At 52.3% G+C, this 15,326-nt stretch overlaps 2 protein-coding genes across 2 annotated transcripts; both read left to right on the top strand.

The window, feature by feature from the left end:
* The first annotated feature begins 3,569 nt into the window (after nt 1-3,569).
* On the top strand, nt 3,570-5,976 carry CHCHD2 (coiled-coil-helix-coiled-coil-helix domain containing 2). The gene is made up of 4 exons (XM_075032584.1): nt 3,570-3,742; nt 4,255-4,501; nt 4,945-5,107; nt 5,655-5,976. The coding sequence occupies exons 1-4, from the start codon at nt 3,693-3,695 to the stop codon at nt 5,663-5,665; spliced, it is 471 nt and encodes a 156-aa protein (XP_074888685.1). The 5' UTR covers nt 3,570-3,692; the 3' UTR covers nt 5,666-5,976.
* A 1,277-nt stretch (nt 5,977-7,253) lies between these two features.
* PHKG1 (phosphorylase kinase catalytic subunit gamma 1) lies at nt 7,254-15,163 on the top strand. Its single transcript, XM_075032582.1, has 11 exons — nt 7,254-7,574; nt 9,449-9,514; nt 10,140-10,273; nt 10,564-10,739; nt 11,064-11,118; nt 11,745-11,810; nt 12,040-12,203; nt 12,764-12,854; nt 13,841-13,994; nt 14,083-14,208; nt 14,849-15,163. The coding sequence occupies exons 3-11, from the start codon at nt 10,191-10,193 to the stop codon at nt 15,098-15,100; spliced, it is 1,167 nt and encodes a 388-aa protein (XP_074888683.1). The 5' UTR covers nt 7,254-7,574; nt 9,449-9,514; nt 10,140-10,190; the 3' UTR covers nt 15,101-15,163.
* The last annotated feature ends 163 nt before the right edge of the window (nt 15,164-15,326 follow it).

Here is a 15,326-nt window from a genome sequence, read left to right as displayed (position 1 = left end):
ATTGGCTCGCTGGGCGGGCGCGCCTCTCGCCGCCCCACCCCGCCGATCGCGCCGGACGTGGCGCTCCGCGACGACGTCACGTCAGGCCAAGGCGGGGAGGGGAGGGGGGCGTGGCGCAGCTGGGGGCGTTATGGCGCCGCCTGGCGGCCATCAGGCCGCACTGCAGGGCGCCCCCCCCCCCCCCCCGCGGTCCGGGCTGCCTCCCACCCCCCCGCCCCGGTTTCAGCAAGAAAATGAGTTTTTCCCCCTTTTTCCTCAGATCTGGGCCGCGGGGGGGATCTGGGCTTTTTCTGGGGAGTGCTACGAAAGCCGGCACGGCTGACGTGACCCTCAGGGCTGATGGGTCACTTCACTATAGCTAAGGCCACGCTGGTCTCTTAGGCAGGTTGTCCAGTGAGTGCTCCAGGTTTTTTTCCATGATTTTGCAGAAAATGAGCCAAACCGCCGCAGCCTGCAGCCACGCAAAGCCCAGCTGCTGCCTCCTGTGCAGAGGGACCTTCCTGAGGGCCTGTTATGTTCCCAAAGTTCACCCTGAGGCCTTCCGGGATGCGTAATTTGGACAAGCAATACAAAAAGCGCATTAAAAGCTTGGTTTTTCTAGCGCACACCGTAGCCTGGCGCTCTGCCTTGCTCTGGAGCAGCTGTCAATGGATTTCCCCAAGCCTTGCTCAGCCTTGTCTTTGGACAAATATGCTTTGCACTTGGGCAACGGGAATTCGTCATCTGTTTCCCAGATCTAGGATCACATTCGTATCGCACCTCTAAATATAGCTGGCAGACCTGAGAGTCGATAGCACTAGGCAGAATTAGACAGATACAACCAAAGGCAATCAGGGCTGGATCTTCTTTCTTTTGTACGTCTCTGGTTTCTATCAAAAGTAGCACCAATACCTCTCTGGCTGTAGTTTAGGAACCAGCTAACATCTCTGGTCTACCAACACAAAAGTCATCTAGTAGCTCAAAAGAAACAATCTTTGCTTACTGTAAACACCCACCATAACCACCATTATTGCTTTATTTTGAGCACTGGCTATTTGTTCTCCTTCCCTTCCCCATTTCCTGGCACGCACATTATTGATAGGCATTAGCAGATGGAAGAGCGAGTCAGTACAAAATGAAGCTCTGTGAGTTTTCCCAAGGAAGGCAGGAGGACAAAATACAATGGCAGCATTCATACCGCCAGTTATGCCATCCGTGCCTTCATTGTTCTGCAAAACAAAACGAATTCAAGACAGATGTGTTGCAAAATGACTTCAGCAGCAAGAAGGAATCCCTCTGCCAGCAAAAAAGGGAAATTGACAACTATTAATTAAAAAGAGTTGAGAAAACCATTCATTAAGAAATGAGGGGTTTGAACTCTAGCTAGAGTATAAACTAAATTAAAAATCTCCTGTTCTCTATGCTGTGCCTTCTGCTATCAGTGGGAACAAGAGGAGAGGGACAACGGGAAAGGAGCAGAGATGACCAAGATAGAAGGGGCAACCAAAAAAATAACAGATATACTAAAGCTGCAGGAAAATAAATCACCCTATCTCATATGTTTATAGCTTGGCCTTTAAATAAGATGAGGTCTAGTCCAAGCTTTTCCTTTTTGCCAACCAAATGGACACCATGGGATGTTGGGCCCTGGAAGCACCGCTCAGGCTGGAGGCAGTGGATGGAGGAGTGGGGCTGAGGTCTGCCCTGCCCTGCCGGGTTCTGAGCCATCCTGCCTTGCTCTGGGAGCTATTCACCGGGCCAACCGCAGGAGACAAAGTGCCAAATGTGAAGTGAATTACTTACTGTCTCTCTGGAGTGCAAAACTCATGATGCTTCACAGGCGTTTGACAAAAACCCAGACCCAGAGCTGCTGAGGAAGCAGCCAAAATGGAGAGAGGTCAAGAGTGAAAGAACCAGAGAGAAGAAGTGTGCAGAGACAAACTGCTGCAGTAATGCCAGCAGCCTGAATTTTTGTGGATGCTGCTGTTCTGAACCTGATATATTGTTTATATTTGTCTCCTAATAATTTTGACATTAACAGCAACTGCTTTTCTGACCGAAGCCTTGCTTTCGGATTACCATTGCTATACAAACTCACAATATTCATGCTTCCGTCATCAGACAGTCGTAATGTCCCCTTACATACAAGATGCTGAAATGACTGGTCTTACACAGCTGCCTCCCTCACAACTGAAGAAATTGTGAACAAGCAATTTTTTGTCATGACAACGGCTTTCTAATGAAGTGATAATGTTGCAGGGCAGGAATCGCATTTTGGGGATGAATGTGTGTATAGGTACTCTAAGGATAAAAAGCAAGGTGCTTGCTTATAATGGCAAATGGAGTTGTTTGAAATGTCACTTTCTGTTGAGCCTAATTTGAGAGTTTATTAACTCATTAGGTCTAATCCTGTGTATGTCAGTCATCTGGACTCTTTTCATTATTTTCAATGGGTTTTAGATCAAGAATAAAACCAAACAACTTGTGTGCTATATTAACTGAGTAAGTAGAGATCAGATTTTGGCAGAACAGTTTTACCTCTGGTATATCTGGACTTATGTAGTAAACTCTAGGGACTATATTTTAATTATATTCCAAGTTATATGACATAACTTGTGTCTTTCTCCTTATTAAATGATTTATTCTTTCTTAAAGCTCTGCTAAGGCTAATAACTCATGGCATATTTGTGTTTTGTCTAAAAAAACTCCCCCTATTTAACAAAGTAAGTGCTGTGCCATTCCTTCACTTTATTGTAACAGCTCTAGATCCAGTATCATGACTACACAGTAGAAGGCCTGACTTTTATGTATTCTCTTCCATTTGCTTTATTGTGTTCCCCTCCCTAGACTATGCAGTACCGCTTTTCAAGCCATCTTCAACCACTTGCTTCCAAACTTCCCAGCCCTTTTTCTTTTTTTTTTTTTCTTTTTTTTTTTAAAAAAGCAGCCACCTTCCAAACCCTGATTCAGGTGTGCAGACCCTTCAACCCGCAAGGACAGCCGAGAGGGGGTCAGGCCTTGCTGGAGCCACTGGCAACCATGGTGCTGTCATGACGTACCCCGTGTTAGAGCTGCTGTGTATAAAATTAATACAGTGACTAATAAATTAATTACTAAATCAATAAATTTTAAGAAGACATCCCTCAAAATATGAAAGGCAAACCCCATAAGTGCGTACCAGCCCATGCCGATGCTCTTGTGCATGTGGTGGAGGGGGGCAGGGGGTGCCCTCGCTCCTTTTTGGGGCGGTTGGCGATAAACCCCAGACTTTTGGGGGAAACTCAGCAATCCTGTGAGAGGCTGAAGGGCTTTCGGAGGCTCCCTCACGGGGACGCGTGTGTCACCAGAGCACACGCAGAGCAGAGCAATCGCAGTCTCTTCTCCAGAGACGGCGATTCTCACAGGGCAGGCGCGCGTTTAAACGCGATTTAAGTGTTTTTTTATTCTCACAGCGGGACCCGCCGCCATCCCTCCCTCACAGCCCCGTTTCCCGCTCCCGGGCAGCGCCTCAGGACGGCGACGGAGGGGGCGGGGCCGGCGTGAGCCCCGCCTCCCCTCCCCACCCCACCCACCCCCGCGCGGCGTTACGGCAGTGACGCAGGCGCGCGCGGCGGGTGTCGGGTGACCTTCAGAGGCGGCGGCCGGTGTGAGGCCGCGTCCTCTCGCTTCTCCTCAGCTCACCTCAGCTCCCGAACCTCGTCTCCCCCGCCGCGATGCCGAGGGGCGGCCGGAGCCGCACGTCCCGCATGGCGCCCCCCGCCAGGTGAGGGCCGCTGGGCCCCTTCCCTCCTCCTTTTCTTCTTCTTCCCCGCCCCCGTGTAGGCCGCAGGCCGCAAAGGCCTTTCCGCCATTCCGAGGTTGGGTGGCGCACCGGGATGGGGGTTAACGGGGATGGGGTGTGTGTGGCCCGGGTGCTTTCACCTCGGTTAGCGGAGCGGGGTTAGGCGCTTTGCGGGGATGGAAGTGGATCTGCTCAGCGCTCGCTCGGCAGCAGGGCCTGGTCGTCCAGTGCCTGAGCATTACGGTCCTATTTAATCGGCCCCTTCTGGGTTCTGTCTCATTTCCCTAAAAATAGCGCAGTTCTTTGGGTTGTGGGGGTGCTGCTAGTCTTTAAAACACAGCCAAAAAGCAGTCTGTAAACCTTACCCTGTTGTGCATAAATCACTCGCCAGAACATTGTGTTCCTGACATCAACGTGAAGGGTGTAACAAGGAGGAATGGCAATTCTGCCCGGTATGAGTTTGGAGTGATGATGTGCTGTTTATGTTCTTGCAGTCGGGCACCACAAATGAGAGCTGCATCACCAGCGCCTGCTGCTCGGGCGCCTGTCCCAGCAGCGGCACCGGCTTCTGCTGTGGCTGCTCCTGCACCGAAGCAGCCTGGTCTGATGGCACAGATGGCTACAACCGCTGCCGGAGTTGCTGTAGGCTCTGCTGTAGGCCATACCATAGGTCATGCGCTTACAGGAGGATTTGGTGGAGGAAGCGGCTCTGAAGCTGCGAGGCCTGATATTACTTATCAGGTAAGAGAGAGCCCAGCTGGATGCCAGCTGATGAGGCACAGTTAACTTGGGACATTGTGGTCTGATGTAATTGCTATAGACATAAAGACCACCCAAATCATGGCTGGGAAAGCTGGGGTAACTTTAGTGACTCAGTTTCCAAGGTAGCTAGCACAGTCACCATGAGTATCTTAAAAGTAGTGCAAAGGGATGCATGAGTGATACGTGCTTGTGGTAGCGTATTAGTGTTGTTTTTCCTACTGTAGTACCCCTCTGAATGTGTCATGCCGCTGCTGGAAACTTATTTTGTACTTCAGCCCATTATTTGTTTTCCATTTAAAAAGTAACACAACATTTTGACTAAAACGCAGGGAAGGAACACACAGCAAGCAGTGCTTGGGGTGGATTGGCTCCGTAGGCTGGAGCTGTTGAAAGGGTGCTTACAGAGGTGTCTGCCATTTCAGGAGCCACAGGCAGCTCAGCCTGCCTACCAGCAGCAGCAGCAGTCGCAGTTTGCTCCTTGCCAGTATGAAATGAAACAATTCCTGGAGTGTGCGCAGAACCAGACTGACCTCAAGCTGTGTGAGGGCTTCAGTGAAGTACTGAAGCAGTGCAGGTTTGCTAATGGTAAGTAGACAGTGCTATCAGACTAAATGAGCTAATCAGTAAAATTATCGTGGGAATATCCTGGTTTTTTCAATCCATACGGTAAAGAATGGGGATTGATACAGACCACATACACCAAAGTCAGTTAAAGCAAGTTGCTGTTCTGTTTGGCTTCTTGTTTTGGTCCCGTACATGTAGCTGGAGGTGATGGGGTGGAGAGAGTATGAATTCCTGAAGCTTCTGTGCTGGCGCATGGATTGAAGCTAACTCTTTAGGAGGCTGGTGGCAGCATGCTTGGAGAATCAGCGTAGCATTGCTGGCCTGTAGCAAGTGCCTGTTCAGCACAACTGACAAACCATCCTGACCTGGGAGAAAGGAGACTGCAGAACACTGGTGCAGGGGTGCGCACTGCTGGAGTCTGCAGTTCAACATGCCCCAGCAAACAGATGAGGGGAGAGGGAATACCTAAACATATGTCTGTCTGCCTTATGTATAGCAAGGAAGACCACCTGCCGTTTAGGGATTCAAAACTTTGTGCAATTAACTGTGATAACTTCTTACCTTTCAGGTTTAGCCTAAGCCTTCAGAACAAGGTTGCTGAAGACCATCTTACAAGAACTGACCTATGAATGAAAAAAAGCTTCAGTAATAAAGTCTAAAGCTGTCTGATATGTTGTTAGTTCATAGATCCACACTGTCATCCTCCCTGTGGCCTGATTGCTGCCATAGCTGCTACAGATGTGATACAACTTACAGCCGCAAATTAATTTAGCACAAAATGGAAGAATGAACAATAAAGTGGAATGAGCTAATTTGGATTAACTGGTTTGCTGATTTTTGTGTTGAATGTAAGTGTTATGGTGTATAAATAAACTTCTCTCTCTCTAGAAGTTCCTTGCTTTAGTGGGCTTGGGAGTTGAGTCTCAAGGGTGAGCAGGTGAGACCTGATTTTGGCAGGCTTCTGCCTGCTTGCCAGCAATGGTGCCTGAAGGGCTGGAGCTGCAGGAGTTCAGCACTGCTGGTAGCTCAGCGGTTAGCTGTGCTTGCTAGACATCTCCTACTTCAGCATTTGAACCCCACAGGCAACTTCTGCTGACTGAAATAGGTAGTGACAAGGCAGGCTGTGTCTGACTCCACACTACTGTGCCTGCAGCAGGTCTTTGTTCCCCAAGGGCATTCTATCATACTTTTAAAAACAAGCTCCATCTTCAGATTCAGGAGATTCTGAGAAATATCTTCCTTCTGCTCAGAGAATCTCAGTGGTAGGCCATTACCTGAGCAAACTTATGTGCTATCAAGCAGCTGTGTGCTTCTAAGATCATACAGTCTTACATCAGACACGCAGTTTCCAGTAACACAAGATGAGGCTGTAGGTTTTTTCTTCCCCCATCTTGTGGCAGGAGCTGTGGACCGAAACATGAGAAGGTGGCCCGGCTGCCTGTGGGTGGTGTGGCCTTGGGCAAGTGACAAAGCTCCTGCTGCAACATGAAGGGAAAAAAATAAAAATCAATCTCCATTTAACAAGTATTTACGGATGCAAAGTGCAGACCCCCGTTTTTCCATCAGAGGGAGCAGCCAGCTCATGCCCTGCTAAAATCCCTAGAGCCTGCGGAGAGAAACGGCCTCCTGCTCTTCAGCTGTGTTGTAAACCCTGCGCCGCGAAGGGAGGACTGGAGTACCGGGGAGCTGTGCGAATAACCTCGCACCCAAAAGGGCGATTCCTCTTAAAAATACTTCTGTAGCATGACCTGTTTTTCCCGACCTGCTTTTATGCTGTTCTGCCTGTTCCTCAAAGCCTTTCGCCTCTGATCTGCAGTTCCTGGAAGTGAAAAGATAAAATCGGTATTCAAAAAGGGGAAGGGTTACCTCAAACGTGGGGGACGAGGACACGACTACTTTTCCTGGTGACCCCAGAAGCTTCGCTTCTGCTGACCGACCTCACGTCCCAGTTCCCAGGTGTTTCACCGTCCCGGTAAAAAGAAGAGAAAAAAAAAAAAAAACAAAACACCAAACACCACCCAGTTTGGGCCAGAAACGCCTGCACTGGGCTGCTGCCCGTTTTCCATCAGCCATCCCTAAAACGCCGCGCAGCCCCCGCGCAGGGAAGGGTTAAGGCCGGCGGCCCTCCGGAGGCACTCCCCGAACCTCCGCCGCTCTTCCGCTCCCCTCGCCGGCGGCCGCCAGCTCCTCTCCCTTCCCCGAGGAGGGGAGAGGACGGGGGGCGGCGGGTGACGGCCTCCCCCCGCAGCCGCAGAGCCCCTTCCAGCCGCGGCCCAACGCGCCGGCCGCGCCTGCCAACGCTTTTTATTTTTGGCTCGGCGGCGGGCTGCCCTCAGGGGGGCAGCGGGCGGCAGCGCCCAGGCCTTGGGCCCACCCCGGCCGCTGCCCTTCGCCCGCCGGAGGCCCGGGGGACGTTGTGGTGGGGGGGGGGGGGGTTTGTCCGTGTGTGTGAGGGGGCGATTGGCGGACCCAGGCTGCCTGCAGCGAGGTGAGGCCGGCGGCGAGGCGTCCAGCCGGGAAACCCGTTTTTTTGGGGAAGGAAACCGGCTTCAAGAGACGGTGCTTTAGGGGCGGGGAGGGGTGCGGAGCCGGCGGGGGGGGGGGTATTTACCTCAGAAAGCTTGCTTTCGGTGTTACTTTAAGCATTATTATTATTTTTTTCCTCATATTTGCTAAGCACGCCTGGTTCCCCGCGGGCTGCAGCGTCTCCTTGCTCGCTTCCCCCTCGCCGAAGCGGGAGTTTTTGGGGCAGATACAGCCTCGGGGGGGGGGAAATTGGGGTTCTCTGGGGGGCTGTGGGGGCGGCTGCGGGGCAGGGGGCCCGGGCGAGGCGGGGGTGGGGGGGGGCACTGCCGTGCTGCCTTAAAAACTGACTTTAGCTTGGGCTTTCCTGATTGATCTCAATAAATGCTTGCATGTTATTGAATATTTAGCAAGGGAAACATTTAAAGCCTTGTTTCACAGCAGCGGGCCGGGCGTACGCCGGGTGGCAATGTCCAGCGCCGGCTCCGTTAGCATTCCTCCATCTCTGCCTCAAGACAGAAACTTCTTCCCCCTCGTCCCGACCCCCTTTTTCCCCCCCTGACTCCCCTTTTTTTCCCCCCCTTGCACTCCCATGGAGCTCCTACAGCTCTGAAAATAAAACCGGCTTACCCTGTTAGTGCTCTGCACCGGCTGCTTGTATAATAGCAGGAGGTTTTAAACAAACTCCCGGGCTCTTTTCTCCCAGAAGAAGGTGCACAGACCCTGGACTTCTCCTGGCAGCGCTCTGCAGATGCTCCCCAGCCTCCAGCCCTTCAACACCAACCCCCAGGACTTTGATTTTCAGCTTAAAAAAAAAAATAAAAAATCAAAGTTGTTGGTTCTCCCCCACCTCAGAGATATTTTTTTTTCCCCTGCTCCCTGATCCTGCCTCTCGTTTATAATTTCAGCCCTGACTTGGTTCGGCATTGCTCACAATATTTCCAACAGCTAAAATTTTATAAATTAAATCAAACTCGTGGCTGTTTAGAAATGCTCCAGCCCTTGTTAGACATCCCTCCCAGCAGCAGCAGCTGCGGGCAGACACCTAAAACACAGCATCAGTCCTTATAACCAGGTCAGGATATATACGCTTTGATAATAAGATTTAAATGTACTTAGAGATGCAAACCTGCCTGGGAGGGTTCTGGCAGAGTTATTGCCACCTCAGAGAGAAGGGCAAAGGAAAACCTGCAGTATCAGGGCTCTCCTGCCCACCTGCTATCCCTCCCCCAGCAACAAACTGTTACTCTAAAGTGACAATTTTGCTGCACAAGCTCAGAAGAGCTGCTTTCCACACTAACTAACTGCTTGGTTTCCATGTAGGCTTGTGGAGGAGCTGGACCTGGACAATTGGGATTTCAGCAATGCCGGGTGCAGGAACAAGCTGAGGACATCCAGTTCCCAGGGCTTAAAGGGAAACACCAGTGAAAATTAGGGATCAGGACTAGTGATTATTTCCCCCTCCTTTATCAAAATACCGTCATACTACTCTAGCAATGGCAGCACATACTCCCCCCCCCCCAAAAAAAAACACCAAACCAAACCAAACCAAAACACCCAGGAAAAAAGAAATGGGACAAAAGCCTTTCAGAAGTTTTGGAGGCTGCTGGCAGCTGTACGCATGTGGCCGAGGAAGCTCGGTCACTTGCTGTCCTCAGGCTGGCTCGGCCCTGCCTGACCCCACACAGCGCTGGCTGTCCTCAGACACCCAGTCCCCTGCCTGCACCCTGACCTGCTGAGCCCCCCAAGCTGCTTCATTGACCCTTGCCACCCATTTTCCCTCTTTAGTCCTTTTCCCTTCACTTTAAACACTGTTTTTTTTTTCTTCCTTGTTCTCAGCCAAACCGTTCTGCACAACTTTGTCGTCTTAAAAATAATCAGGAAAAAAAAGAAGAAAAAAAAAAGGTAAGGCAGATTTCAGTACTTTACAGGGGTCTTTGGGTGGTGTCAGCGTGGGATGATGTTTCTTGCTGCTAGGGACCTTTGGTCTTGCTGTGCCAGCATCACCTTGCTACTGTGTGCCTTTGCGAGCTTAAGGTGCAGCTCACCCCCTGCCTCCATCGCCAGTGCTCTCCCCGTGCAATCCAGTGGGAGTCTCCAAAAAAAAAAAATTAAATTGCTTTCCAAGGTGAGAGGAACAAGGGGAAGCTTGGCATAGCCCTTAGCACATGGTAGGAGCTGGAGGATGATGCCCTGAGAGCTGGGTGTGGGCGGTCTGCAGGAAGGGACAAGGTTTTGAGGTGCTGCAGCGCTTCCCAAAGCCTTGGTCCCAGCCAGGTTGTGGGGGATCCAGTGGAATTTCTCCTCTTAATGGGATCCCCATGGGGTTCCAAGGGCAAAGCTGTGCTTTTCTCAACCAGCAAAATATCCCCTTTGGTCTGTGGTCTAGGATCATCCTCCTCCTCCTCCTCTTCCTCCTCCTATCTCCTCCAGCTCCATGTTTTTGCCTTGGGGGGATCGGGGATGGGGCAGGTCCCTGCTCCTGCCCTGGGTGCAGCAAGCACCCATCCTTGCTCTTTCCCCCTTGCAGCCCCCTTCCGCTGGCAGACAAGCCCAGAGTGCCGCCAGGCGGGAGCCAGAGATGACCAAGGAAGAAGAACTACCAGACTGGAGCTCATCCAAGGAGTTTTATGAAAAATATGAGCCGAAGGAAATTTTGGGCAGGTAAAGCTTGTTTTTGGCGAACTGTTGTTTCACCTACTCCAGTACCTGATAGGAAGAGCGTCCCGTGGGAATCTGATATGAACAGGGCCCATAGTAGCATGGGGTTAAAAATAGCATGAAGCAGCACTTTCCATCAGCTCAAAATCTTCTGTCTCACCAAGACAGGGTAACAGCAAAACCCACTCATACACGAAAATACCAACCAGCCCAGATGCCAATGGCATGGCTGTGAAGTCGGGCTAGATGGGGAGGAATGGAAACCCCCATCTTGTCTGTGTTGTCCCTGGCAGGGGGGTGAGCAGTGTTGTCCGTCGGTGCATTCACAAAACAACCCAGCAGGAATATGCCGTGAAGATTATTGATATCACAGCTGGTAACATAACCCCCAAGGAGGTGCAGGAACTGCGAGAAGCCACGGCCAAAGAGATCGACATTCTCCGGAAAGTCGCAGGCCACCCCAACGTCAGTAAGTCAGGCTCTGAGCATCAGGGCAAGGGGGTTTTCTGCCCCATTTATTCTTCGGGGTGTCCCCAGGAAGGGTTTTTGGGGTGATATCCTTGGAGGGTCAGACTTCTGAAGATCCTAACGTGATGCAGGGTGCCTGCTCAGAGCATCATTTGCTCTACTTCCGCTCTTATGCCAATGGGGCCGCAGGCTGTCTCCCAACCAAAACACTAATGAAGATCAACTCCTCATTAATTCAATTAGCAATTCGATCAGCAGTTTTTAGTCTATTAATGGACAGGAACATGCTATACACTGTGCTCACAGCCCCTGTGTTTTATTGCAGTCCAGCTGAAGGACAGCTATGAATCCAGCACCTTCTTCTTCTTGGTGTTTGACCTGTAAGTACCAGCTTGCCTGTCACCCCAGCACCATTTCCCCAAGCTTATTCCTGTTCTGCAGATGGCCACTAGCCAACACTTGCCCCAGCTTTTTATGGCCCAAACAGCGCAAAGTGGGGGGATGACCAGCTCTTGCTTAAGGTATAAACAAGCCTCGATTGCTGTGAGCCAGCTTGTTGCAGCCTTGCCACCGGCAGTGTTTCCCCTCTGTCAGCGGCTCAACACTGCTCAGGTTTCCCCTTAACCTTTGGTGGGAGCTGTCATGCATCCCTGTGGGTTATTTATATGCCCAGCGGGACCAGGGCGTGCATGACGCCATGACTCCTGACGCTGGAGCAGCGCGATGGACGTCAGCAGAGGGGGATGGCACAGGGAGAGCCCTTCCCTGTCCCATCTGAAACCTGCCCTCTCTGGGGACAGCCTTTCCTCCTCTTGCCTGATGTTTTGCAGCAATATAGACGCATTTTTACCCCTTTTTATTAACAAGTCAGCTTGTGATTTTGTGCAACGTGTGCCCTGGGCTGTTAAGGGATGGCGACCCCTGGGTGATCCTCCCCAGGGGCTTGAGGCCAGTTTGCTGTTGCAGCTCAGCCACTGCCTGCCTCAGTTTTTCCTCCCACGTGCAGGATGAAGAGAGGGGAGCTCTTTGACTACCTCACTGAGAAAGTCACCTTGAGCGAGAAGGAAACCAGGTAAGGCCAGATGCAGATGGCTAAAAAATCATGTTGCAAAAGCAGAGCGTGGGTTAAAAGGATGACCTTGCAGCCAGCATGGCATCCACAGGTGAAATAGCACCCCGGGCTGAGCCCCTGTGCTCAGACATAGGGGCTGAGCTGCACGGTCCCTGTCCCTGTCCTTATCCCCGGGAGTGTGGTGCTGGTGGGCATTTGGGCTAGGAGAGATGCTGTCACCCATTCCCAGGAAGATCATGCGTGCACTGTTGGAAGTGATCCAGTACCTCCACTCCATCAACATCGTCCACCGGGACCTGAAGCCAGAGAACATCCTCCTGGACGACGACATGAACATTAAGCTGACGGACTTTGGCTTTTCCTGCCAGCTGCGTGAGAATGAGAAGCTCAAAGGTAGGAGTGCGGCGAGGCAGGGGTGATGCTGGGCTGGCCCATGGGGAGTTGGTGGAGTCTCTCCAACGCCACTGTCTCCTTTTGGCCAGTCTCACTGCTGTGGGTGCAAACTGGTGCCTGTTGACTTGGGGTGCCCTTCTACTTGCGCCTGGCCTCCACACCACACTCCTTGCCATGATGGAGTTGCTGCCCGTTAGGAAAACCATCCTATTCTTTCCACTTCTTTTTTCCTCAAGTTGATCCTCGCTACCCCATCCATTTACTCCTCAACATTAAGGTATTTTCCCAACTCCCACCCTGCAAAGAGCCACGTATCCAACAACAGGCATCCCCTCCCACCAGCATCCCCAGTGCTCTCTTTGTTCACTTTTTAGCCACTGTAATTCACCAGGGAAAGTCACCAGCGAGATGCACATGAGTTGCAGTTACTCCCTGCGAGCACAGTCACTGCAAAGACCCCACCTGGAATCCAGGCCCCCCTCATTGACTGCTCGGGGGTGGTGGGGATGGCACAAACCCTCCTGGATGTCTCAGGGGGATACTCTGCCCTGTCTTCACAGAGATCTGTGGCACGCCTGGCTACCTGGCTCCGGAGATCCTGCAGTGCTCCATGGATGACGAGCACCAAGGCTATGGGAAGGAGGTCGATATGTGAGTGAAACTCCTGCCTTCCTGCCTCACCCCTTGGGCTGCTCCCAAAACATGCATGGTTGAAGGCACAGCAAGAGTTGTGCAGATGGACACCCATTTGAGTGTTCAGAAGGAATTAAATGATGCACCAAAAGACAACCTCTGGGGCTGCGAGGGGTTGTCCTGGTGACCGGGGGCTCTGGCACAGAGCTGGGGGAGAAGCTGCCTGGGGACGAGCCCATCTCCCCACTTTGCCCTGTTATGGAGGAGGGAAAGCAACACTTTCTGTTCATAAAAATCAACTCAGGCTGGGCTTCAAGACATGGGACTTTTTAAACACATCCCATAGCAAGACATGAACCTGAGGCAGCCCCTGAGAGAGTAGCCAGCTCAGGAAAGCCTGTCAGAGCCCTGCAGGGACTTTGCCACCATCTCTGGTGGTTTCAGACTCAGGTCTGCAGTGGTCAGAGCTGTAACCAACCACTTGAAACACACTGGGGCATTTCAGCCCTTTTTCAGTTTAAATACCTCTGTTAACTCCCATGCCAGGACACTTTGCACACCACAGCCTGAGCTGAGACAGCCCCAGAGCATCCAGCCTTGCTGGCAGCACCATGTCCCACCCTCCCACATCCTCTCCCTCCCCTAAAAACCCCAAGAAAAAAACCAAGAAAAGCAAATACCTCCAACTCGGCTTCCTCCTGCAGCATCCAGGGGAGCAGCTCCCTATCAACTGAACTCAAAAACCCCAAACCCCTACCCAACAGCAGGGCAGCCCCTGCTCCCTATTACCCATCAGGGCTAATGAGCCTCAGCAGCGAGCTCAGCCTCCCTCATCGGACACCGCGCAGGGCCGTTTCCTCCTGGTTTTCCAGGGAGGCAAAAACACACGTAGCTCAGCATGTCCCGCTTGGGGGGAGGCACCAAGCCACCCTTGGGGCGCGGATCCGGACGGGTGCCCCTGGGGTGCCACCCGAGGCTGGAGGGTCCGGCTGGGCTGCCCGCAGGTGGAGCACCGGGGTGATCATGTACACCTTGCTGGCCGGCTCGCCTCCCTTCTGGCACCGCAAGCAGATGCTGATGCTGCGGATGATCATGAACGGGGACTACCAGTTCGGCTCCCCAGAGTGGGACGACCGCTCGGACACCGTCAAGGACCTGGTAGGTGCTCGGGGATTGGGAAAGCCTTTTGGAGGGGAGTTTTGCAAACACCTGGGACACCCCGGGTTGATCTGGTGCCCTCGTGCAGATCTCCCGGTTCCTGGTGGTGGACCCGCGGCAGCGGTACACGGCTGTTGAGGCGCTGGCCCACCCCTTCTTCCAGCAGTACGACGTGGAGGAGGTCCGGCACTTCAGCCCCTTCCGGAAATTCAAGGTGAGGTTGGGTATGGGGGTGTCACAGCACCCCGACCCTGAGCCTGGGAGCTGCAGAAGCCAAGTGGTGGGATGGGTTTTCCAGCTGAGCTGGGAGAAACTGGGAGTTCAGCAAGGCTGATGGACCTGGGCTTTGGCAGGATGCTGCAGCCTGGGTGGAGACCCTTCTCCGAGCACTATTGTGCTTACTTTCTGGTACTTCCTAAGGGCTTTTTCACAAAAGAGGATTAAATAAGAGGAGGGAAAAACCTGCCTCCCTCCCCTGAAAAAAGACATTGAAAAAGATCAGTTTTAAGGGGAAATTGATGATGCTGATATCACATGGGTGCATCAAATGCTGCACAAGTTGATAAAACAGAGGAATCCTTTCCTTTCCCTTCCCTATAGCCAGCCATTAGGGCAGTGCAAAGGTACCTGAAGTGGCATTAGGCGACAATTTTAGGACTGACCTGCAGTTCTGACCTTAAGGGCACACTTGGAAAAAGCCCGTACTGCTCACATGGGAGTAAATACCTGTGCCAGAAGCCGGGCTCCCTCCCGACTCCTCTACATGGATAGCAGCCACGTGGAATGCGTTGGGGCCAATCTGGTCCCATTGTAGAACTGGCCACTAATTCCAGCCCGTTTCCCCCGTGCTGCAGGTGATCTGCCTGACCGTCCTGGCGTCGGTCCGTATTTACTACCAGTACCGGCTGGTCAAGTCGGTCACCAGGGAGCTGGTGGTGCGGGACCCGTACGCCCTGAAGCCCATCCGCAAGCTGATCGATGCCTGCGCCTTCAGGACCTACCGACACTGGGTGAAGAAGGGAGAGGCGCAGAACAGAGCTGCCCTCTTCGAGAACACCTGCAAGGCCATTTTGCTGACCCTGGCAGCCGAGGAAGGGCTGTTTTGATCACTGCTGCGTAAGCCGATGAGTTTGCTCAGAGTTAAGGCGAGTAAAATATTTGAAAACCAACTGGCGATTTCTTTTGCTTTTTCTTAGAGATACGGCTGGCCTCGGATCAGGTGAAAATGCAAACCCAGCAGATGGCTGCAATTTGCCCCCGGGATTTGTCCCGCTGTAAGGGATGGGTTTGGAGAAGCTGCCTCTAAAAGAGCCGTAACCAGCTGCAGCTCCC

Source organism: Buteo buteo, chromosome 7 (genome assembly GCF_964188355.1).
Source record: "Buteo buteo chromosome 7, bButBut1.hap1.1, whole genome shotgun sequence".
Lineage (NCBI taxonomy): Eukaryota > Metazoa > Chordata > Aves > Accipitriformes > Accipitridae > Buteo > Buteo buteo.
This window is presented reverse-complemented; position numbering and strand designations above follow the sequence as displayed.

Excerpts from the sequence above, each read along its gene's own strand:
- CHCHD2 (XM_075032584.1), top strand. The coding sequence starts at position 3,693 with ATGCCGAGGGGCGGCCGGAGCCGCACGTCCCGCATGGCGCCCCCCGCC. Across the intron at positions 3,743-4,254 it reads CGCATGGCGCCCCCCGCCAG|TCGGGCACCACAAATGAGAG; the intron begins GTGAGGGCCGCT and ends ATGTTCTTGCAG. Across the intron at positions 4,502-4,944 it reads GGCCTGATATTACTTATCAG|GAGCCACAGGCAGCTCAGCC; the intron begins GTAAGAGAGAGC and ends CTGCCATTTCAG.
- PHKG1 (XM_075032582.1), top strand. The coding sequence starts at position 10,191 with ATGACCAAGGAAGAAGAACTACCAGACTGGAGCTCATCCAAGGAGTTT. Across the intron at positions 12,204-12,763 it reads TGAGAATGAGAAGCTCAAAG|AGATCTGTGGCACGCCTGGC; the intron begins GTAGGAGTGCGG and ends CTGTCTTCACAG. Across the intron at positions 13,995-14,082 it reads CGGACACCGTCAAGGACCTG|ATCTCCCGGTTCCTGGTGGT; the intron begins GTAGGTGCTCGG and ends GCCCTCGTGCAG.